At 45.0% G+C, this 26061-nt stretch overlaps 1 protein-coding gene across 2 annotated transcripts in view; it reads left to right on the plus strand.

Annotated features, from left to right (window-relative positions):
- acaca (acetyl-CoA carboxylase alpha) overlaps positions 1-26061 on the plus strand; it is a 222738-nt gene that overhangs the window by 167950 nt on the left and 28727 nt on the right. For both annotated transcript variants that reach the window (XM_078422758.1, XM_078422759.1), the window contains exons 45-51: positions 155-298; positions 1255-1375; positions 2979-3075; positions 16163-16259; positions 17060-17195; positions 20507-20684; positions 23851-23963. In XM_078422758.1, the coding sequence (XP_078278884.1) occupies positions 155-298; positions 1255-1375; positions 2979-3075; positions 16163-16259; positions 17060-17195; positions 20507-20684; positions 23851-23963 (886 nt within the window). The remainder of the gene's footprint in view (positions 1-154; positions 299-1254; positions 1376-2978; positions 3076-16162; positions 16260-17059; positions 17196-20506; positions 20685-23850; positions 23964-26061) is intronic.

The raw sequence follows: 26061 nt of genomic DNA on the forward strand, positions 1-26061 counted from the left end.
GGCACTATTGGATGTTTAGACATTGAGATGATATGAAGAGTGTTTTGGACAATTTTTGTTTTGTATATATTTTCTATTCTGAATAAAGTTTATTTTTGATTTTTTAAAAAGTCATTTTCAATGTTTAAATTGCTTTTGATTTCGAATCTCAAAGGTGCTGGGTCGAGAGGTGTACACGTCCAACAACCAGCTGGGTGGGGTCCAGATCATGTACAACAATGGTGTGACCCACACAACCGTCTACGACGACTTTGAGGGAGTTGTTATCCTTCTCCAGTGGCTGTCCTACATGCCGAAGGTCAGTATTCTAACTTCGATTTTGAGATGCTGTGCAAAAATCTTCATGATCTTTTAATGTACCAGGCAAGGAAAGTGACCAGTACAGTCGAGGAAAACGTGCAAACTCCGTGCAGACAGCACCCTTAGTCAGGATGGAACCTGGGTCTCTGGTGCTGTGAGGCAGCGACTCCACCGCTGCCCAACTCTACAGCTGCCCTATGAGGCAATGTTGTATAAATTGTTTTGTGCATTTACTAGGTGATGACATGCACTATTTATTATTACGGGCACAATCTACGTTAATTGATACAGTTGCAAACTACGTAGCTACTAATTTTCACGGTTTGCAAACTTAACAAGGATTTGCACTGATGCACTTTTAATCAACAATAAGCCACAACTTTACACAATTGACAGGTGTTAAGGATTGAAAGATAGACATGGGAGAACATTAGCCTTAATAAAATCTGAAGTACAATTTATCTGGTAGAATTTTTTTTTTTAACTGCTTTAGCTGACTTTTATAAGTATAGGCATTGTGGAAAGATGCCCCACCCTCTGACCGTGTGGGTTTTCTCCGGGTGCTCCGGTTTCTTCCCACGTCTCAAGTCGGCCTCTGTAATTACTCCAAGTGTTAATGGGAAAGTGAGAATACATAGATCTAGTGTGAACGGGTGATCGATGGTCGTCGTGGATTCAGTGGGCTGAAGGCTCTGTTTTCGTGCAAGATATCTAAACTAAACTAGATTTAGTTGAAGGTGACTGGAAGAAGGATATTTGTACCTTTGTTGAATGATTATCTTATTGACCTAAGGGCAACCTTTATTGGTCTTGACAAAGTTTTCTGGGGAAAAAATCACCATGGGTGAACTTTCAAATACTTATTTATTTGCCTTATTGTGCTTGAGGTAGAAATTTCTTGTTTGTAGATCTGGAATTATTTTATGCGAGTTTAAAAAATCATTTTGTCTGTAGAATATTTCAAGTTCCGTGCCCATCCTCAAACCCAAGGATCCCGTTGACCGAAATATTGACTTTATTCCAACGAAAGCTCCCTACAATCCTCGGTGGATGCTGTCGGGACGATCTCACCCAAGTAAGGACAATAAAATTGTGTGCTTCAGTTACAATAAATGACACAATGGGGGCATTTTCAGCATTGTGGGGAACTCTTACTTGAGTAACCAAGGTTAGAGGTGACATTAACTTAATACTTTTTGATTTGAGATAGGCACAAAAGGCTGGAGTAACTCAGCGGATCAGGCAGCATCTCTGGAGAGAAAGGATGGGTGACGTTTCGGGTCGGGATCCTTCTTCAGACTGAAAGTGGGGTGGAGGGGATGTTAGGGGTGAAGAGCTGGAGGCGAGAGAAGTAGTGATATCAATGTAATTTTTTGTTTGTGACATACATAGAATGCTTCAAAGAAGCTTGATGGATGCACGCTCTTTATGTGGGTTTAAAGAATTAAGTACCGAGAGAAAGACATGCCCAGCTTCTCCAAAGTAGCCACTTGTTTGAGTATTCATTATCTTGTATTCAGGTAATTGTACATGTCTCCAGAACGCTGCCACAGCAGTGTTTCTGGTGACTCCAGCTCCTAATTTAGTGAGAGGTTTAAAGAGCAGATGATTCCTAGCGATAAGTTACTTCAGATCTCCTATAGGTTAAAAGTTAAAGTAATTTATTACAGAAGATGGCAGTGTGATATTCTTCATATTGACAACAAACACAGCTTTGGAATGTAAAAGGCAGCCAACGACACCTGACTTCAAGATAATTTCAGGATTGATGGTAACATTATAGCACAGGGTCGAAGCTACATGGATTGAGAAGTAGACTAACAATATGGTAATTACAGTTTGACTTTTGATTAAAACACTTGCTGAAGTGATTAAGCCAACACGATTGCTTATCTAAACCTCTGGGTTTAAATTGCTTTTTGTGCTATGTATTGTTTTTTATCCATGTAACCCAGCTAATTTACTGAGCCATTCCTACAAACCCACTATCAATTTATTTTTTTATCCCCCAACTTCAGTCAGCTAGGAACGAGCTTAGGAGAAGCATAGTTAATTTTCATGTCTGGGAAATGGTTGCAACGATAATTGTATTTAAAGGGCGAGGTGCGTAATTTAAAAATAATTCTGAACCTTCTATCTGTGATGGGACCGGTTGTGAGTGGCTTTGGCTATAAATTAGTGAACCTCTGTGGAAACAAGGAACTGAAGATGCTGGTTTGCACAAAAGGACACAAGTGCTGGAGTAACTCAGAGAGTCAGGAAATCTTCCTCCAGAAATGTTACCTGACCCACTGAGTTATTCCAGCACTCTGTGTCTATTTCTGGAGAACATGTTGTAGGTTATCGGCTGGATCTGCACAAAGCTGGTATACAGTGAGGTTCGCCAGAGATAGACAAAGAGTGCTGGAGTAACTCAGCAGGTCAGGCAGCATCTCTGGAGAACATGTGCTCCGGTTTTCCTCCCCCATCCCAAAAAACATGCGGGTTTGCAGATTAATCGGCCTCTAAATTCCCCTTGGAGTGTAAGGAATGGACGAGAAAGTGGAATAACATAGAAATGGGGTGGATGGGTGATCGACGATCGGCATGGACTGAAGAGCCTGTTGCCATGGATGAATCATTCATTCATAAATGGAAATACAAGTTGCACAAAGTCACAGCTGATGTTGTTTATACAGCACAAAAAGGACAATGGCAGAATGGCTTCTTTGACAATGGATCCTTCATGGAATTGATGCAGCCGTGGGCACAGACGGTGGTGGTAGGAAGAGCCAGGTAAGCAATAAGATTAACCATTATCAATAATTTCATTTATTCACAAAATGCTGGAGTAACTCAGCAGGTCAGGCAGCATCTCGGGAGAGAAGGAATGGGTGACGTTTCGGGTCGAGACCCTTCTTCAGATAATTTCATTCTCCCTCCTCCATCCCACTTCCACCCTCGCCCAGCCCTGCCACCTGCTCAATCAAGGATATTGGTAAGACCCCTAATTTCCTTTTTTTTCTTCACATAGAAGCATAAAAAATAGGTGCATGAGGAGGCTGTTCGGCCCTTCGAGCCAGCACCGCCATTCAATGTGATCATGGCTGATCATCCACATTCAGTACCCAGTTCCTGCCTTCTCCCCGTATCCCTTGATTCCGCTAGCCCTAAGAGACATCATGGACAGGTGACATTTCGATCAGGATCAGATGTTGTGAACCTGCTCTCAAAGGGTGTGTGCTTGGAGGAAAAAAGGATTATAATTTCATATAGAATCCTGTGAATGCAGAAAATTATCCATACTGTTTGGAGTTTTGGCAGTGCATCATCAGCTGGCAAGACACAAAAGTGTGAAATGAAACGACATAAAACTACACAAATCTCAAAGGCCATCCATGTCCACACTTGTCCACTTCACAGTAATGGCCTTCTCAGTAGCATTGTACCAGATGAGAAGTTTGGTGGTGCCTTCACAAATTCATCTGATGATTGCTGAAAATGAATAGTTTACCTTCAAACACTCACCATTTCAACATTGCTTCCAACGGAAACAAGCTCTGTTTATGGGCGGCACAGTGGTGCAGCGATAGAGTTGCTGTGTTACAGTGCCAGTGACCCGGGTTTGATCCTGACTATGGGTGCTGTCAGTTCGGAGTTTGTACGTTCTTCCTGTGACCGCGTGGGTTTTCTCTCCGGATGCTCCGGTTTCCTACCACGCTCCAAAGACCGACATGTTTGTAGGTTAATTGGCTTTGGTAAAATCGTCTCTTGTGCATAGGATAGTGCTAGTGTACCGGATGATTGCTGGTCGGCACGGACTTGGTGGGTCGAATGGCCTGTTTCCGCCCTGTAAATCTAAACTAAACAAAACGCACGAAGGGTGGCTAAAATACATTGGCACCCTCTTGGCTGGGTGGTTTAATGGGGCCTGTTTCCGCTCTGTATCTTTAAAGTCTTAACAGTCACAAGAGTTTGTTTCATAGAAGCATTAATTTAGCTGCCTAGGAAACAAGACATTTGGTGGGGTGAGTAGGAGTGGGTGTCATCTACTTGCCCTCTCATTGAGAGCAGTCACGTAGTACTTCATAGAGTTTGTCATCTCCATCAGAATCTGAGAATCTGTCACACTACTCATTGGGCTGAAAGTGAGCTCTCTGAGACTACCATTAGCAGCTAGTAGCGCTCCAATGCTGAGAACTATATTCTGCACTCTGTATCTTCCCCTTTGCTCTATCAATTATACTAGAGTTTGCCTTGATTGTGTTCATGTATAGTATTATTTGATCTAATTGGATAGCATGCAAAACAAAGCTTTTCACTGTACCGCGGAACACATGACAACAATAAACCTAAACTAAAAAATGCGTATAGTTTAGTTTAGTTTAGAGATACAGCATGAAAGCAGGTCCTATGGCTGGGCTAAAAACAGCTATTTTCCACGACCAGTAGCTCTACTCAACAACAAAAAGTCTGTAGCCTCCTTTTGCTCTGGTATTTTATTTCATTTGTCACATGTTTTAATTATAATGTTTTATTCTTAATTGTTTACTGTATATTGTGTTGTTACTTGCGAGCAAAGCACCAAGGCAAATTCCTTGTATGTATACATACTTGGCAAATAAAAAATTATTCAATTCAATTCAATTCAATCAGCCATACACTAGTTCTATCCTATACACTAGGGCCAATATATTTTTTACGGAAGCCAATTAACTTACAAACCTGCACGTCTTTGGAGTGTGGGAGAGAACCGAAGCACCCGGAGAAAACCCAAGCGGAGAACGTGGAAACTCTGCACAGACAGCATGTGTAGTCAGGATGGAACCCGGATCTCTGAGGCAGCAACTCTGCCGCTGCGCCACCGTGCCACCCATGTGCATGATATCAAATGTGAAAGTGGAATTTTTTTCCCATTCAGTACACAAATAAACAAGTTTTGGAGCCAATGTTATTTTCATTGCCCACCCTATTTTCCCCCCAGGCTTTTATTACAGCAATTCATTAGCAGTGCCGCGTTTTGTAGACAAAAAGGTAAGCATATCAATTTAAAAATCAGCTACACTTAAAAACAAATTTTTCCAACAATAATACCCCTTTCTGTTTTGATTTTATGATCAATCAACTAATTTAATAAACTAATAACTAAAAAGTATAAAATCAAATTAAAATCCTAAAAACTTGTAAATCTAGATTTTAATTTTATCCAGGTTCCGATGCATCGTAAAGTCATAAAATGAACACTGCATTCGGGACAGTGTTCCCATATGCTCTGCTACTTCCCTGAAAGATATGCCAATTAACGTTTTTCTCCGTTTTACTAACTTTATCTTTTAAATTAAAGATGTGACGCCCTTTTGATAATTACAAATGAATTGGCTTTCTCTACTTTTTCAGCCTGATTACAATTTATTTGTTGATTTTTTTTTAAAGAAAGCACATTTAACCTTTTGGCATTTCCCCCCCAATTATCTGCTCAGCCTTAATGTACTTGGAACAGCTTCGCCCCACTTAATTTATAAAGTCTCTCATTGGGCTGAAATATTTTTGTCTTTGGTTAGAAAGATAACTGCCAACGAAGCCTGAAGAAGGATCCCAACCTGAAACGTCACCCATCCTTTATCTCCACAGATGCTGCCTGACCCGCTGAGTTACTCCAGCACTTTGTGTGTATCTTTGCCAACAAAATCTCTTGACTTTGGAGTACCAGTATGTTTCTGACATTCACGTCTGTGCATTGGGGAGCCCATCTGACCTAGAAACATGCCCCTTGGCCCAACTCGTTCAGTCGTTCAGATGCCCTATCTAAACCAGTCCCATTTGCCCGTGTTTGGCCCATTTCCCTCTAAACCTTTCCTATCTATGTTCCTGTCCAAATGTCTTTTGAATGGTGTTATTGTACTTTTCTCAACTACTTCACAAGGCAGCTCGTTCCATACATCCACCACCCTCTGAGTGAAAACGTTGCCCCTCGGGTTCGTGTAAATGCTTGCCCCTTTCACCTTAATGTCACCTCCCACCTCAACTTCTCTCCTCCAACGATTAACAACTCCTTTACAGCCCCTGGAATGAAATGACCTCCTGAACACATCTCTGAGGTTGGAAGCACATGTTAGTCATCGTGAACTGAGGGGTGGCAGACCCTTCAGATCTGGCCCCACATCAGTTGGCATAATTAACTCTGACCTAGACCAAAGTGGTTAAATGCAGGTAAAAAAAAATGTGTTTTACTTCATTCAATATCAATTATATTACATATCTTTTAATATTTTTAATTTGGGTAATATTTAGAGGGATAGAGAGACAGAGTCAGCGTTGAAACAGGCCCTTCGGCCCACTGAGTCCATGCCGACCAGCGATCGCCCGTGCACTACTGTGTTATCCCACGTCCGACATACTCGGGTCAATTTACATAGGCTAATTTACCTATAAACCCACCGAATTTGCGCTGACCAGTGAACACTCTGTACACTAACACTATCCTACACCAGGAACAATTTACAGAAGCCAATTAACCTACAAAACAAGCATGTCTTCGGGATGTGGGAGGAAACCAGAGCACCTGGAGAGGACCCTCGTGGTTACAGGGGAGAACGTGCAACCTCCACACAAACAGCAGCCGAGGTTAGGATCGAACCTGGGTCTCTGGCGCTGTGAGGCAGCGGCTGTGCCACTCTTCTGCCTCATGTTGATGGCAGTTTAAATTATTTTAGAGGACGGCATTCCTGCGTCCAAAAACAACTAGTGAGCAGTCCTGAGCTACTATCTACCTCATGGGAGATCCTCGGACTATTTTTAATCGGACTTTACTGGACTTTATCTTGCACTAAACGTTATTCCCTTTATCATGTATCTGTGCACTGTTGATGGCTCGATTGTAATCATGTGTAGTCTTCCCACTGACTGGATAGCACGCAACAACAAAAAGTTTTCACTGCACCTCAGCACATGTGACAATAAAGACAGCACGGTGGCGCAGCGGTAGAGTTGCTGCCTTACAGCGAATGCAGCGCCGGAGACTCAGGTTCGATCCTGACTACGGGTGCCGATTGTACGGAGTTTGTATGTTCTCCCCGTGACCTGCGTGGGTTTTCTCCGAGATCTTCGGTTTCCTCCCACACTCCAAAGACGTACAGGTATGTAGGTTAATTGACTGGATAAATGTAAAAATTGTCCCTAGTGTGTGTAGGATAGTGTTAATGTGCGGGGATCGCTGGGCGGCGCAGACCCGGTGGGCCGAAGGGCCTGTTTCCGCGCTGTATCTCTAAATCTAAAAAGCTAAACTAAACTAAATAGGCTGTTGTCGGGGATGGAATTGGACAATAAATGGCTGTTGACACAGTGGGGGTCTTCTACTCTCTTCCCCTGTACCTTTTCTTGTTAAATAGACTACTTCCTTGCAACCTTCTATCTCCCTCTCCAAACCATTACCCACCCCCCTCTCCCCTCCAAACTCCCACAGCCAAACAGCAGCCATCATAATTTTATCCGATTCATTTCTTGCATCTCTTGGCTGACACTCTTCAAGGGACAGTTAAATGGATGTCTTTTTGTTTGTCATGATGAAATGATGGCAATTACCCAGATGTTTTCAATGACACGGCACTCTACGATGCTTGAGTGGTTTTGTATATAAATGAGGCACCAGCAAGCGTGCAGAAATAGCAAGAGAAACAAAAGAGCTTGGAGCACTTAAACATTACTGTCTTTCTTAGAAGGGAAGTGTGTTTTTGTTTAGGCAGGACTTTAGGGGAGCAAAGCTGATCTTAAATGCTTTGTGAAATGTAGACGGTGCCCAAAGCACCTATTTGCCTCTGTGGGATTTAATGTTGTGTGAAGAGATTAACAAGCAAAGAGGTGGCCACATTAGAGAACGCATTGGAGCTGCAAGATTACAGTGCTTTTACTCTGTTTTGTGCAGTGATGGCTTGCTAACTTGTGAGCATTGACCTGATCCTGACATGTTTTGCCAATACCTTCAAACAATTTAGATAAATAGTTACTTCAGCTATTTCCATTTTTTTTCCAGTATGTTGTTCAAATCTGTCAGGTTGGAATAATGAAGATTAAGAATGCAAACATATATTTTGCAAATGACCAAATGATGAGTGTTTCGTAAAATTGAGCCTTTAAAGATTATGTTGCTGATTTAAATTGGGATTACAGCAGACTTTCATCCTAAAGAATAACATTGAATGGTGAATTCTGAAATTTTGAGCTAATGTTTGTACTGTGAATGGATTTAATTTAATTCAAGAATGCTTGGGATGCAGAGGGCAGAAGCATTGAGGAATACAGGCTGCAAATCAGCTTCTGAAGCATTCTCTGGCACCAGTGGACTTCCCTCTTAAAACGTGACGATTTCTGAAAAGCATCCCTCTTTGCTGTGTCAAGTCCAACGTCAGTTCTTGGCCATGAAATTAGAGAAAATACAATGCCAGCAGGAGGTAGAAGGTATAAGCTAAAAGGAGAGAGTTCTTAGGACTATCGGAATCAAGGGATATGGGGAGAAAGCAGGAACGGGATACTGATTCTAGACGATGTGTTGCCTCGAAGGGCTGAATGGCCTATTCCTGCACCTGTTTCCTATGTTCCTACGAGAGGTTGGGCAAACTTGGATTGTTTTTTTCTGGAGCATCAGAGGCTGAGGGGAAACCTGCTAGAAGTTAGGTGGCATAGATCAGGTAAACAGTCAGAACAGTCAAAGACTAGAGGTCATAGCTTTAAGGTGAGGACCACTGTGCCGCCCCAAATCTGGGTGGCTGATTTGGGGCGGCACAGTGGTCTTTCAGTGAGTTGTGTTCAATACATTCAGGTTCATGCTTTATTGTCATGGGGTGACACGGTGACTCATTGCACCATAGCATTAATTGTTTTTTCTTCCTCCATCCTGCCTCACATGGCCTGTCGCCTATCATGGCCTTCATTTCTCTGCTCTATTAGACAGCTTTTTTCAATCTGCATTGCAGAATGTTGCTCTGTAGTAGTCCTAATGTTATACCTTATGGTGATCTTATTGAGGCGTGTGAACTCCAAAGACGTACAGGTATGTAGGTTAATTGGCTGGGCAAATGTAATTAAAAAAAAAAAAAGATTGTCCCTGGTGGGTGTAGGATAGTGTTAGTGTGCGGGGATCGCTGGGCGGCGCGGACCCAGTGGGGCTGAAGGGCCTGTTTCTGCGCTGTATCTCTAAAAAAATCTAAAAATCTAAATCATGAAGGGTATAGCTAGAATAGATAGACAGCTTTTTACGCAGAATAGGGGAATCACAAACCAGAGGACATAGGTTTTAGGTGAGAGGGGAAAGATTTAATAGGAACCTGAGGGGCAATGTTTTCACACTAAGGGTGATGTATATATGGAATAAGCTGCCAGAGGAGGTAATTGAGGCAGATACTCTAACAAGATTTAAAAGATATTTGGACAAGTACTTGATTAGGACAGGTTTAGAGGGATTTGGACCAAATGCAGGCAGGTGGGACGAGGGTAGATGGGGCATCTTGGTCAGCATGGACAAGTTGGCCCAAAGAGCTGTTTTTGTGCTGTGTGACTAGAACTGCTGGTGATGTGAAATTTTTTATTTTTAAATTATTTTTTTAATTTATATCAAAGAATACTTTATTCCAGTAATAGATATTTACAAAACATTTTTCTTTTCAAAAACTCCATCCGACATTCCCGGAGGTTATACATTCAATACATATATTCATTGTCAGATTTACACAGAATCCCTTCCCTTATTTGGAGGGGCATCTCCACCACACCCTGCCCCCCCCCCCCCCATGTCCAGCAGCGGAAGGACCCTAGACTGGTCCTCCCCCACAGGGCCTTGGCGTTGGCTGCACCGAGCTTCAGTGCGTCCCTCAGCACGTACTCCTGCAGTCTGCAGTGGGCCAGTCGGCAACATTCCCCAACGGACAGCTCGTTCCGCTGGGAGGTCAACAAAGCTCGGGCAGACCAAAGGGCGTCTTTCATCGAGTTGATGACCTTCCAGCAGCACTCAATTTTTTAAAAATATATCAAAAAATACTTTATTCCAGTAATAAATATATACAAAACCATTTTCTTTTCAGAAACTCCATCCGACATTCCCGGAGGTTATACATTCAATGCAGATATTTATTGCTAAATTTACACAGAATCCCTTATTTGGGGGGGGCGTCTCCACCACACCCTGCCCCCCATGTCCAGCAGCGGAAGGACCCTAGACTGTGGTCCTCCCCCACAGGGCCTTGGCGTTGGCTGCACCGCGCTTCAGTGCGTCCCTCAGCACGTACTCCTGCAGTCTGCAGTGGGCCAGTCGGCAACATTCCCCAATGGACTGTATTTTTTTTTTTTTTTTTAATCAAAAAATACTTTATTCAAGTTATAAATATCATTTACAAACATCATTTTTAAACAAACCCATCCGACATTTCCGGAGGTTACATATTCAATACAGGCATTTACTTAGACATTTACATACATTTACATACATATCCCTTATTTGGAGGGGCGTCTCTCTCCACCACACCCTGCCCCCCATGTCCAGCAGCGGAAGGACCCTAGACTGTGGTCCTCCCCCACAGGGCCTTGGCGTTGGCTGCACCGAGCTTCAGAGCGTCCCTCAGCACGTACTCCTGCAGTCTGCAGTGGGCCAGTCGGCAACATTCCTTGACGGACAGCTCGCTCCGCTGGGAGGTCAACAAGGATCGGGCAGACCAAAGAGCGTCTTTCACCGAGTTGATGACCTTCCAGCAGCACTCGATGTCAGTCTCGGAATGCGTCCCTGGGAACAGTCCGTAGAGCACAGAGTCCTCTGTGACGGAGCTGCTCGGAATGAATCGTGACAGGGACCCCTGCAGACCTCTCCAGACTCTCCTGGCAAATCCACACTCTTTGAAGAGGTGGGCCACCGTTTCCTCTCCGTAGCAGCCGTCCCGAGGGCAGCGTGCGCTGGTAGTGAGGTTCCGGCGGTGCAGGAAGGATCTGACTGGGAGGGCTCCCCTCACCGCCAGCCAAGCCAGGTCTTGGTGCTTGTTGGTTAGTTCTGGCGATGAGGCATTTTGCCAGACAAGCTGGGCTGTCTGTTCTGGGAACCACGCCACAGGATCCATGGAGTCATTCCCCTGCAGTGCCTGCAGGACGTTCCGTGCTGACCACTGCCCGATGGACTTGTGGTCGAAGGTGTTGGTCCGGAAGAACCTGTCCACAAACGACAGATGGTTCGGCAATGTCCAGCTGACTGGCACATTGCGTGGCATCTGCGCCAGGCCCATCCTTCGCAACACCGGGGACAGGTAGAACCTCAGCAGGTAGTGGCATTTGGTGCCCACGTGCCTTGGCTCTATGCTCCGCCTGATGCAGCCACACACGAAGGTGGCCATCAGAATGAGGGCGACATTGGGCACGTCTTTACCCCCGTTGTCTGCCGACTTGTGCATTGTGGCTCGTCGCACCCGGTCCATCGCCGACCCCCAGACGAAACGGAAAACGGCCCGGGTGATCCCCGTGGCGTAGGAGGGAGGGACGGGCCACACTTGCGCCAAGTACAGCAGCCCCGAGAGCACCTCACACCTGATGACCAGGTTTTTCCCCGTGATGGAGAGGGAGCGCTGCTTCCACAGCTCCAGCTTCTTCCCCACCTTGGCTATCCGCTCCAGCCAATTTTTGTTACATGCCCCAGCCTTCCCGAACCAGATCCCCAGCACCTTCAGAAAGTCAGGCTTGATGGTGAAGGGGATGGAAGATCGGTCGGGCCAGTTGCCAAAGAGCATGGCCTCGCTCTTCCTGCGGTTTACCCTGGCCCCCGTGGCCAACTCAAACTGGTCGCAGACCCTGATCAGTCTGCGGACCGACCCTGGATCCGAGCAGAAGACGGCGACATCGTCCATGTACAGGGAGGCCTTGACCTGAGTGCCCCCACTGCCTGGCAGTGTCACTCCTCTTATGCTCGCATCCTTCCTGATGGATTCGGCAAAGGGTTCAATGCAACAGACGAACAAGACAGGGGAAAGAGGGCAACCCTGCCTGACTCCAGACCTGACGGGGAAGCTGTCTGATTCCCACCCATTAATTTGGACTGCACTACAGATATCAGAGTTGAGCAGTTGTATCCACTTCCTGATTCCCTCCCCAAAGCCCATTTTGGAGAGCACGTCCCTCATGTACGTGTGCGATATCCTGTCGAAGGCCTTCTCCTGGTCCAAGCTGACCAGGCAGGCATCCACCCGTCTGTCCTGCACGTAGGCAATGGTATCTCTCAGCAGCACCAGGCTGTCTGAGATTTTCCTGCCAGGTACAGCACAGGTTTGGTCCGGGTGGATCACCTGTCCCAGAGCAGACTTGACCCGGTTGGCGATGGACTGTACTCAATTTACTCCATGGGGTAAAGTCCATGGGAAAATAACATTGTGCAGCTGTTTTGCATTGCGTCTTGCCCCACATTGTACTTCTAAGCCGTGGTGTAAAAACAAGTTATGCAGAAATTACAGAACAAAAATGAGCGGATGTTTGTACTCCTGCAGCATCCTTTTAGTTTAGTTTACAGATACAGCATGGAAGCAGGCCCTTCAGCTCACCAAGTCCACACCAAGCATCGATCACCTGCTCACACTAGCTCTATGTTATCGCACTTTCACTCCCACTCCCTTCACACCAGGGGCATTTTAACAGAGGCCAATCAATCTACAAACCTGCATGTCTTTGGGATGTGGAAGCCAGAGCACCTGGAGGAAACCCACGGGGTCACAGGGAGAACGTGCAAACCCCACACAGACAGTGCCCAAGGTCAGGATTAAACCCGGGTCTCCGGCCCAGAGTGAGACAGCAGCCCTACGAGCTGCGCCTCTGTGCCGCGCACTTTAATTATGAATCTGTAACCTGTTTCTCCCTAATGTGAAAGGTCGGGATAGGGTGAATGTGGAGAGGACGTTTCCACTAGCAGGAGAGTCTAGGAACAGAGGACACAGCCTCAGAATAAAAGACATACCTTTAGAACACAGATACAAGGAATTTCTTTAGTCAGAGGGTGGTGAATCTGTGGGATTCATTGCCACAGACGGTTGTGGAGGCCAAGTCAATGGATATTTTTAAGGCAGAGATTGACAGTCTCTTGATTAACAAGGGTGTTATGGGGAAAAGGCAGGAGAATGGGGTTGAGAGGGAAAGATGAACCAGCCATGATTGAATTGCAGAGTAGACTTGATGGGCCGAATGGCCGAATTCTGCTTCTCAAACTTATGAACATATAATGTGTTTGTCCAGCTTCCCCTGTGCTATTCCCCCTCAGTCGTTCTGTGAGAAGTGAGTTCCGCAGTCTAACCACTCTCGCTGAAGAATTTGCTCCTGAATTGCTTCTAGGATTTATTGGTGACTATTTATGGCACCTTGTCTTTATCTCCTTCAAAAGCTAAAACATTTTCTCTCTATCTGTTCATGCTAAGACTTATTAGGTCAGCCATCAGCCTTTCTCGAGAAAAGAATCCCAGCCTATTCAGCTTTTCCTGATGGTTATAACCTCTCAATTCCAGTGATATCCTTGTAAATCATATTTTGCACCATCTCCTTTTATAATATGGAAACAAAAACCGGGCACAGAACTCGAATGCAGCGCAATGAACATTTGATAAAATTTGAACATAACTCTCTTCAGAGCAACACAGATACATGAGTGATTTTCAATTTTTACGTATAAGGGAAATTAAGCACACAGTGTCCAGGCTCAGAGTGGTGACAGATTTACATCTGTGCACACTGCTTCGACTAATCCTTGGCCTTTCACCTTGCTTCACCTCATTCTGCTGCATTTGGTCTTGACTTTGCATGTGATATCGCAGGGGTTCGGCTGAATATCAATCAGACAACATTTGTGACTATATCAAGTCAAAATGTACATTTGAAATCAAAAACAAACTAAAATTAATTTTCCTAACAATCTGAACAGTCACACACAATGGCGCAGTGGTAGAGCTGCCCCTTACAGCCCCAGAGACCGGGGTTTGATTCTGACCTGTACGGAGTCTATGGGAGAGTCTCAGAATAAAAGGACGTACCTTTAGGAAGGAGATGAGAAGGACTTTCTTTGGCCAGAGGGTGGTAAATCTGTGGATTTCATTGCCACAGACGCCTGTGGAGGCCGTCAATGGGTATTTTTAAGGCAGAAATTGATAGATTCTTGATTAGTTTTATTTAGTTTAGGTACAGTGCGGAAGCAGGCCATTTGGCCCAGGTAGTCCATACCGACCAATGATTAGTAAACCTGTTGGGTTATGGGGCGAAGGCAAGAGAATGGGATTGAGAGGGAGAGATAGATCAGCCATGATTGAATGGCAGAGTAGACTTGATGGGCCGAATGGCCTGATTCTGCTCCTATCACCTATGAACGTATGAACTCACTTATGCTATTCTCTAATACTCTGAACCACAATTTTAACATTGTGCACTGAAAATATCATTGCTGATGTCAATGGGCGGTGCAGGATCTGAGAGTCAGCATCTCCTAAAACTCTCTGTATGATGGATGGATTTGTTAGTGCATTGTGACTGGCTTAGCCCTATGAGTAAAATGAGCAGCTTAGCTGAGAATTTTACTCTCCACAAGATCCTCATATATATATATATATATATATTTATTTTTTTCCCACTAGTTTCTTTCACCCTTGTTTTTAACGTGGGGCTGTGAACACGGGTCGATATTTATATTTGGTCAGTTTGCAAACTGACTGTTCATCCATTTCACGCTTTGGTGGATGACATTCATGCAAGGGCACCTCCTGGTTGCAATGCCAATAAATAATCTGCAGCTAATTACAAGCGAATGCTGTGTCAGGGTATATATTATAAGGTCTAATTGGCAGACATTTCCTGCTCACATCAAAATTGACTCTCTTAAGGATACCTAAATTGAATGGACCATACCACAGGAATCACCACGGGTGGTTCCAATAACCAAGCCTTGAGCACTGTTGGAAATTGGTGCTCCCCTCAGCTCTTCCCTCCTGGCCTTGTTGCTGTTCATTAGTCACAGGAGCAGAATTAGGCCATTCGGCCCATCGAATCTTCTCCATTCAATCATGGCCGATCGCTGTGCTGGGTGGCACGGTGGTGCAGCGGTAGAGTTGTTGCCTCACAGAGCCAGAGACCCTTGCTCGACCCTGATTACGGGTACTGTCTGTACGGAGTTTGTACGTTCTCACAGTGAGCTCGTGGGTTTTCTCCGGTTGTCTCCCACGCTCCAAAGACATACAGGTTTGTAGGTTAATTGGTTTAGGTAAGAATTGTAAATTGTCCCGAGTGCGTAGGATAGTGTTAATGTAAGGGGATCACTGGTCAGCGCAGACTCGGTAGGTCGAAGAAGAACGTGCAAACTCCGTACAGGCAGCATCCGTAGTCAGGATCAAACCCAGGTCTCTGGCGTTGTAAGGCAGCAACTTTACCACTGTGCCGCCCAAAATGTTATGAAGAGACTTGGTCATAGCGTTAGACAGCACTTTGGGCCAACTTGCCCATGCCAACCAAAACCCGTGTTTGGCTCATATCCCTCGGAACCGTTCCTATCCATGAACCTGTCCAGGGATTTTTGAATGAATTTGGCACTAAACTCCCAAAAAGATGCCTATCCACATCCTACAGATGCTGCCTGACTTGCTGAGTTACTCCAGCAATTTGTGCTTTACTGGTCCATTTTGAACGGGCCAACCACCTCTGCCTTTACAACTGGTCCAAGTAACTTGGAGTCCGAATCCTGCTCTCATGCATGTATAAGCACATTTATAAAAAATATTATACAGCTGCACTTAGCAGTCATCTTCTGGACATCGGTCATGAATATCACAGTTTTGCCATAGAGAGAAATTATATATGTCAAATGAAACTGAAGTCGTTGTTTCTTTGCCTATTTCAGATTGGGCGGCATACCTGTGGGAGTGGTTGCCGTAGAAACCAGATCTGTAGAGTTATCAATACCAGCAGATCCTGCAAACTTGGATTCGGAAGCAAAGGTAGGTCTTGCTGAGATTGGTGCGACACGGTGGCGCAACGGTAGAGTTGCTGCCGTACAACGCTAAGCACCTGGGTTCAATCCTGACCAAGGGTGTTGTCTGTATGGAGTTTGTACGTTCTCCCTGTGACCGCGTGAGTTTTCTCCGGGTGCTCTGGTTTCCTCCTACATTCCAAAGACGTACAGGTTTGTAGGTTAATTGGCTTGAAACGGGTCCTTCATGACTTGTGCTGTTTTGAAGGCAGAAACATAGAAAATAGGTGCAGGAGGAGGCCATTTGGCCCTTCGAGCCAGCACCGCTGGAGATGAAAACTAGACAAATGGGTGTCAGATGTGGAGAGGAGAGGAGAGGGGCAGTGAAAAATAATGCCAGAGGGAGGCATATAGATGGTAGGGAACAGGGGTGATGGGAAAGGGTTAAAATTGGAATTGAGGGATTTCTGAATGGGAGATGAATGTGTGACAGTGGGGAAATATGCATGTTAATCTTGAATGAGTACAGCATGTTTTTTTATCAATAAAATTGTTGATGGAGTCATTATCACAGTTTATAGGAGCTTGTTTTGTTTATTATGCCTCTTGTTTCCTTCATTACAACAGTAGTTATACTTCCTTGGCAAAACGATACTTTGGAATATGTTGCGGTTATTTTAAAGATATTTTATAAATAATGTTTGCCTTACTAGCCTACCCACCGTTCCCATTAATTTATCTTTCCTCCCTTTATCGAAATGTGGGTATCTCATCTTCAATGTGTGATTGATTGCTGATCAATAATTTATTTGTGGTCTGTGTGAACAGATAATCCAGCAAGCTGGGCAGGTGTGGTTTCCTGACTCTGCCTTCAAAACTGCTCAAGCCATCAAGGACCTGAATCGTGAAGGGCTTCCGTTAATCGTGTTTGCCAATTGGCGAGGTTTCTCTGGTGGAATGAAAGGTAAAGAGATTAAGGTCATAGGAGCAGAATTGGCCATTTGGCCCTGGCACGGTGGCGCAGCGGTAGTGACCCGGGTTCGATCCTGAGCTCAAGTGCTGTCTGTACGGAATTTGCACGTTCTCTCTGTAACCGCGTGGGTTTTCTCCGGGTGCCCCGGTTTCCTCTCACACTCCAAGGACGGGCAGGTCTGTAGGTTAATTGGCTTCTGTAAATTGTGTGTAGGATGTGAAACTAGGGTACCGTAGAACCAGTGAACGGGTGATTGTTGGTCGGCACAGAATCGGTAGGCTAAAGGGTCTGTTTCCACACTGTATCTCTAAACTATACCTCCTTTAGCAGCTCGATCCATATACTCACCAACATCTGTGTGAAAAAGTTGCCTTGCAGATTCCTAGTAAATCTTTCCCCTTAAAGCTCTGTCCTCAGGTTCTTGATTCCCGTACTCTGGGTAAAAGACTCTGTGTGTCTATCCTCTCTATTTCCCTCATTACTTTATACACTTCTGTAAGATCACCCCTCATTCTCCTGTGCTAGGAATAAAGCCCAAACCTGCCAGACCTCTCCCGCAAGCTCAGGGCCTTTAGTCCTGACAACATGTCCATAAATCTTCTCTGCACGCTTTCCCTCGTGTAGCAGGGTGACCAAAACTGAATCCAACATAATATCCCAACGTCTGTACAGTATCCTGAAAGATGAAGGCCAATGTACTGAAAGCCTTCGTGACCACCCTATCCACCTATGACGCCAATTTCAAGGAATTATATGTGCGTGCACTCCTAAACCCTACTGCTCTACAGCACCCCAGGACCCTGCCACTCACTGCGAAGGTCCTGCCCTGATTTGACTTCCCAAAATGCAACATCTCTGGGTAAAGGACTCTGCATTTACCCTATCTATTCCCCTCATGTGTGACATGAATACACAAAGCCAGAGCTATAACCTGTGTCAGGCCAGCTAATTTCCAGCATTTGAGTCTTGATGCAGGGTCTTGACGTGAAAATGCCGACCATCTTTTTGCCTCCAGAGTTGCTGCATGACCTGCTGAGTTCCTCCAGCAGCTTGTTATATAATCTCCTGCAAGATCTTCGACTACAGTCTTTGCAATGAGAGTCCATGCAGTTTAGTTTATTATTGTCACGTGTACCGAGGTACAGTGAAAAGCTTTCTATTGCCTGCTATCTAGTCAGTGAAAAGACTATACGTGATTGCAGTCTAGCTGTCCATAGTGTATAGGTACGGATAATGTGAATAATGTTTAGTGCAAGATAAAGTCCGATTAAAGATAGTTCAGTGAGGTAGATGGGAGGTCAGGACCACTCTCTAGAAGGTGATAGGATGATGGTTCAGTTGCCTGATAACAGCTGGGAAGAAACTGTCCCTGAATCTGGAGTGTGTTCTGACCAAATAACTATAATAATTGTTGTTAGGGATGATGATGCAAAGCCATTAGAGCATGTCCACAGTTTGTTTCATTTAGAAACTGTTGTAACTGGTGGACTCAGTGGACACAGTATATTTGCAGGTTAACCTCAGCTGTTGTAGCAAAACACACACGGCCTGATGCAAATATTATCAGAGCTCCTTTGAAAGATCAATCAGTCACAGCTTTGGCAGACTTTATATTCTCTCCACTTGCATTAGTTTTGAATGTTTGTGCCTGAGATGCAAAACTGGATTACATTGGGGAATGAGGTTTTCCAAATTATAAACTGGAAAAAAAACACTGAATAGTAACGTCCATCAATGCCACTGTTTAAATATTTTTTCATTAACAAAGTCCTGCTGGTGAGGCATCACCTTGATAAGAGGCGCTGGGCAAATACTTCCATTTCAAACATGTTAATATGGGCAGCACAGTGCCGCAGCGGTAGAGTTGCTGCCTCACAGCACCAGAGACCCGGGTTCAAACCAGACTATGGGGGCCGTCTGTATGGAGTTTGTACGTTCTCCCTGTGACCACGTGGGTTTGCTCCGGTTTGCTCCCACACTCCAAAGACGTACATGTTTGTACGTTAATTGGCTTCTGTAAATTGTGTAGGATTGAACTAGTGTACGGGTGATCTTTGGTCAGCAAGGACTCAGTGGGCCGAAGGGCCTGTTTCCACGCCGTATCTCTAAACCAAACTAATAAGTCATAGTATTTTTAAACGCTTTTGGAAACATTTTTGTTGCAACCCTGTTTCATACTTCAAAGCGTGCAGGTGCATCTTCCGAGGCATCTGATGACAGCTTGCCTTACACAGCCTCAGCAAAGAACACGTGGCCTGTGCCACGCACCACTCTGCCAGGCTGTTTGGCACAGTCACTCCATTCACTGACAATAGACAATAGGTGCAGGAGGAGGCCATTCGGCCCTTCGAGCCAGCACCACCATTCAATGTGATCACAGCTGATCATTCTCAATCAGTTCCCCGTTCCTGCCTTCTCCCCATACCCCCTGACTCCACTATCCTTAAGAGCTCTATCTAGCTCTCTTGAATGCATTCAGAGAACTGGCCTCCACTGCCTTCTGAGGCAGAGAATTCCACAGATTTACAACTCTCTGAGTGAAAAAGCTTTTCCTCATCTCCGTGTTAAATGGCCTACCCCTTATTCTTAAACTGTGGCCCCTGGTTGTGGACTCCCCCAACATTGGGAACATGTTTCCTGCCTCTAACGTGTCCAACCCCTTGATAATCTTATATGTTTCGATAAGATTCCCTCTCATCCTTCTAAATTCCAGTGTATACAAACCTAGTCGCTCGATAAGGAGCGATTTGCGCGTACAGTTTCTCCCAGAGGGTCACTTTGATTATATGGGGGGGGGGGGGGGGGGGTGCAGTGCTGAGGAGGGAGAAAGAAAAATAAACAATTACACCATTCTTCAGTGAACACACACGGCAAGGAGTCAATTGGATGGTGGGTAAAACATCTCCAAAATCGTGTGTAATGAGTAGGAAAAGATTAGACGCAGTTCTTGCTATGCTGAAAATTGACATTAGCAAAAACTCTTTACTAGACATCCTAGGAGGTCTAATTCAAGTTGGATTAAAAGCACATCCAGATACGTTTGGATTGGTCTTCTGCACATTTTTATGTAGCTGGAAAGATTATCAAGATAATGCAAAATTAAATTATAAAACTGGCAGAATATTTAGTTGGGGGGTATCTGTGTGCTGTGGTTTAGTGAGGCAGGCCAGCAGTGACCCACGACTGTAGGAAATCAGCCGTGAAATTTACCAGAAATTAACACCAGGGTCGTTGTCTCAGCATGAGTGGTTTGATAGGATGCGAATCCCTGTGAAATTAACCACTCTCTTCCTCCCCTCCAGACATGTATGATCAAGTGCTGAAGTTTGGCGCATTCATCGTGGACGGGTTGCGGGAGTACAGGCAGCCTGTGCTCGTCTACATACCCCCGCACGCAGAACTGAGAGGAGGCTCGTGGGTCGTCATTGACACCACCATCAACCCCAGGCACATGGAGATGTATGCAGACAAGGAAAGCAGGTACAGAAGACGGCTCCCACCACTCTGGCAGTTCACTCTTCTGTTTCTCATCAGCCATTTGCAGATTTACTTAAATGGATATTCCTAACCTAACCAGGACTGAGAATAGACCACAAAATGCTGGACTAACTCAGCGGGTCAGGCAGCATCTCTGGAGAATAGGAATAGGTGACGTTTAGGGTCAAGACCCTTCTGAGTTTAGTTTGTTGTCACGTGCGCTGAGGTACAGTGAAAAGCTTCTTCAGACTGGAGAAGGATCTCGACCCAAAACGTCATGATTCCTTTTCTCCAGAGATGCTGCCTGACCCGCTGAGTTACTCCAGCATTTTGTGTCTACTGTTTAAACCAGCATCTGCAGTCCCTCTCTACACTAATAAGGACTGATGCATGCTGAAATAGTTTTTGAAATTCAGGCAAGATATTAAATGTCTCCAAACCAACACTATGCAGCGCATAAGACAGAGTGACAGGAAAAAACTGGTAGAATGATCCCTGCCCACTAACGTTACTCAGTTGATTGCAGATGAATATCAGTGGCTAATATTGACACAGATTTTGCTCTTTCCCTCACAAAACTATTGCTGCTGTGCAACTGAAACACAAGAAATGGAAAAGTTTTGATCTTGCGTGTTAGAGTCGTTTTTATTTTATGTAGGGCTTTCTAAAGTACAAATTGATTTTCTGCAGACACATAATATGAAGGAAGAGCGATGAAGAACAGGTCAACACACCAAGGAGAGAGAGAAGGGGGAGGGGATCATTCTCACTTCATTCGTTCTCTGAATCCTCATGGCATTTTTCCATCCTTCACTGGAAATTTGCTGCAAATCCATATTGTGGATATATTGTCCAAAGCATTGCCAGGTGAACATTGCAAAGTCAGAGACTCCCGAGTTAAAACCTATTCGGTTTGACTAAACATAAAACAGTACAACACACGAACAGACCTTTTGGCCCACAATGTCCATGTCAAACATGATGCCAAGCCAAACTAATCTTCTCTGTCTGCAGGTGATCTACAGTGCCCTCCATAATGTTTGGGACAAAGACCCATCATTTATTTATTTGCCTCTGTACTCCACAATTTGAGATTTGAAATAGAAAAAAAAACACATGTGGTTAAAATGCACATTGTCAGATTTTAATGAAGGCCATTTTTATACATGTTGGTTTCACAATGCAGAAATCACAGCAGTGTTTATACGTAGTCCCCCCATTTCAGGAATGTTTGGAACACATGGCTTCACAGGTGTTTGTAATTGCTCAGGTGTGTTTAATTGCCTCCTTAATGCAGGTATAAGAGAGCTCTCAGCACCTAGTCTTTCCATCTCCTTTGGAAACTTTTATTGCTGTTTATCAACATGAGGACCAAAGTTGTGCCAATGAAAGTCAAATAAGCCATTATGAGACTGAGAAACAAGAATAAAACTGTTAGAGACATCAGCCAAGCCTTCGGCTTACCAAAATCAGCTGTTTGGAACATTTTTAAGAAGAAAGAGAGCACTGGTGAGCTTACTAATCACAAAGGGACTGGCAGGCCAAGGAAGACCTCCACAGCTGATGACAGAAGAATTCTCTCTATAATAAAGAAAAATCCCCAAACACCTGTCCGGCTGATCAGAAACACTCTTCAGGAGTCAGGTGTGGATTTGTCAGTGACCACTGTCCGCAGAAGACTTCATGAACAGAAGTACAGAGGCTACAATGCAAGATGCAAACCAGTGGTTAGCCGCAAAAATAGGATGGCCAGGTTACAGTTTGCCAAGAAGTACTTAAAAGAGCAACCAGAGTTCTAGAAAAAGGCCTTGTGGACCTCATCCCACCACATCCCCGATATGGAGACACCTTTTGAACTAATTTCACCCACCCTCCAACTTCTTTCTCTTTTCCTCCTGCTTGGGCCGGCACGGTGGCACAGCTGGTAGAGCTGCCGCCTCGATGCGCAAGGGACCCGGGTTTGGTCTTGACCTCAGGCACTATCTGTATGGAGTTTGCATGTACCCTCCCTGTGACCACTTGGGTTTCCTCCGGGTGCGCTGGTTTCTTCCCACATCCCAAAGACGTGCGGGTTTGTAGGTTAATTTGTTTGTAGGTTAATTGGCCGCTGGTGTGTAGGGAGTTGATGTAAACGTAGGATAACATAGAACTATTGTGAACGGGTGATCGAAGGTCGGCGTGGACTCGGTGGGCTGAAGGGCCTGTTTCCATTCTGTTATATCTCACTCAATTCAATCACTAGCCTGGATAGCATACCCTTGACGACAGTGCCCATGGTGAAACCTATAATACATGTTTCAGGGACAGGTGCCAATAATGCCAACAAGAAGGATATTTTTTTGGGCAGCATTAATTTGGGCCCAATCTTCAGCCAAATGCAAATGCTTATTGTTCATTTTTACACCATCTCTCATCTGCTACCATGTGTATACTTGAGAGATACAGCAAGGAAACAGGCCCATGTTGTGTTTGGAGTGTGCGAGGAAACCGGAGCAACTGGAAAAAAAACAGGAAGAATGTCACAGGGGGAATGTACAAACTCCATACAATAGAACTTTATCCCAGGAGGAAAATTGATCTGCTACCAGCCATAAAACACAAGATACATGAAACATGAAATTAAAGTGACGAGTCGAAGGGATTGGGGATGTGCAAAGATTGGGGGTGGGGGGTAAGGGGAGTCAGACAGCACCCGTAGTCAGGATCGAGCCTGGGTCACTGGCGCTGTGAGGCAGCAACTCTACTGCTGCGCCAATGTGCCGCCCTTCCGTAAACAATTTTTGGGTATGGTCTCCATCGCTTATGCTGGCTTCTAACTTCAGATTACTAAATATCCTGGGAGTGAGATGCCATGAAGAGGAGAAAATAACATCAAACCTTCATGATTTCTGTTTGGGCTGGGCAGAAATTGCCATTAATTTTCTTTCTTCAAATCTTATAAAATAATAATATTTGCCTGCTCCTAAGACCTGGGGCAACTCGGGTATTTACAAAGGCAGCCGTAACACTTTGCCATAACCCCAGGCTCAGAACTAAGAGTGACATCTTATTTATTGAAATCTAAACTGAGTATATATATATTTTTAAATATGGTGAGATGTTGTGACTTTAATTTATGCCTTGAATAATTGCATGGTTAATTAGCCCGCAAATGTGTTTTACTCATCAGAGGTGGTGTACTGGAGCCAGAGGGGACAGTAGAGATCAAATTCCGGAAGAAAGACTTGGTGAAAACAATGCGGAGGGTGGACCCTATGTACATGAATCTGGCCGAGCGCTTGGGTATGTGCACTTTAATTTCTATCAACCACCCACCACCTGCATGCCCTCTCCCCCCACCCCCACCAACAAAGTTTTGTCTAGATTAATATGCCTTAATATGAATGGTCGGTCTCATGTTTAAATCTGTTCTGCGACTCGGTGGCGCAGTGGTAGAGTTGCTGCCTTACAGCACCAGAGACCCGGGTTCCATCCCGACTACGGGTGCTGTCTGCACATTGTTAATTGGCTTTGGTAAATGTAAGTTGTTCTTCGTGTGTGTAGGATAGCGCTAGTGTGCAGGGAGCAATGGTCGGCGCGGACTCGGTGGGCCGAAGGGCCTGTTTCCGCACGGTGTCTCTAAACTGAACTAAACCATGCCCTCTCTCCCACCCCCACCCCCACCAACAAAGATTATTATAGATTAATGCCCGGACGTGTAAAATGCCTTAATATGCCTGGCCGGTCTCGTATTTAAATCTGCTCTGCGACTTAGTAATGCACTGTGGCTTTTATTTATTTATTATTTTAAATCAGTCTCTCACAGTTTAATTTGATTACAGCCTGGAGGTGACAGGCCCCAAGGCTCAACTTGAGCTCATTTATGAGATTGTGATCTGTATGATCTACTGTCATGGTTACCAAATCTAAATTAACAGGCAATTAATTTTTTTTTTACTGCCCAATCAATTTACTTTGCTTCACTTTTGAGCATCCGCGTGCCTCTCGGAACACCGCTGTTCCTGTCCAAGAAATTAGAATGGTGATTCTTCCACACGTCCCGCTGTGCAGCTGCCGAATGTAATTGATGTAGGAGTGAGGCCCTGATCTCACTTTATATGGTTCTCCTTCTGCTTTTTACATGGACGTTCCTGGCCCCCGCCCGCTCACTGCTTCCCCCCCCACCCCCCCCGGCAGAAATGGGCAAATATCAACATCAATTGCACTGTCCAGTAAGTTGGGAAGGTCTCGAGGAGGGAACACTGTGGCGCAGCGGGTAGAGCCGCTGCCTCACAGCACCACACACTCAGCTTCGATCCTAACCTCCAGTGCTGTCGTTGTGGAGTTTGCACGTTTGCCCTGTGCCCACGTGCGTTTCCTCCGGGTGCTCCGGTTTCATAAGTTCATAAGAGCACAATTAAGCCATTCAGCCCAACGCGTCTACTCCGCCATTCAATCATGACTGATCTGTCTTTCCCTCTCTACCCCATTCTCCTGCCTTCTCCCCATAACCCTTGACACCCTTGTTAAACAAGTACCTGCCAATCTCCAGCTTATAAATACCCAATGACTTGGCCTCCACCGCCGTCTGTTTCCTCCCACATCCCAAAGACGTACGGGTTTGTAGGTTAATTGGCCCTCTGTAAATTGCCCCTGGTGTGTAGGGAGTGGATGCGAAAGTGGGACAACATAGAACTAACGTGAAGGGTGATCGATGGTTGGCGTGGACTCAGAGACAGGAGGACCTGTGTCCATACTGTAGCCCTGAACTAAACTAAGTTTTAGTCATTGAGTCTGGAGAAGGGTCCCGACCCAAAACATCACGTCTCCCATTTTTCCAAAAGCTGCCTGACCCACCGAGTTACTCCAGCATTTTGTGTCTATCTTTAGTCATAGTTGTGCATCAACAGGATGAGGCCAGTTGTGCTCCATTTCATTTCTAACTTTTCCACGGGAAATTTAGCCGTGTAAACCTCTGGTTGTCTTGTGCAAAGGGTGCAGAGGCATCAGAGAGAGCGCAATAAAGATTTACCTCCTCCTGCAGCCGATCTTTAAGGCGCTGGAGGCAATACCCCCGGCCCCTTTCCTTCCAGCCCACTCCTCGTCACCTGAGGTGAGATAAATATATGATGTAGATGAGGATAGAGCATTTTGCAGGTGATTGAGGAAGGGTGGAAGGAGGCATGTGGAGTATAAAAGGCTGAAGTGAACTGTTTGGGTTGAATAATAATCTATTGGCTTGCTACGTTTCCTGTGAACAAGGGGTTACCTTTTTAAACAACACAATCAAGGAAGCATTCTGCACAATGCCACGTTGAATTGATGGGTTATGTTGTTTGTTGTTTATTTACTTCGAACACTTAGCGAAAGGAAAATGCTTCAGAAAATGATAGCTGTCCTT

This window comes from Rhinoraja longicauda, chromosome 26, assembly GCF_053455715.1.
Source record: "Rhinoraja longicauda isolate Sanriku21f chromosome 26, sRhiLon1.1, whole genome shotgun sequence".
Classification (NCBI taxonomy): domain Eukaryota; kingdom Metazoa; phylum Chordata; class Chondrichthyes; order Rajiformes; family Arhynchobatidae; genus Rhinoraja; species Rhinoraja longicauda.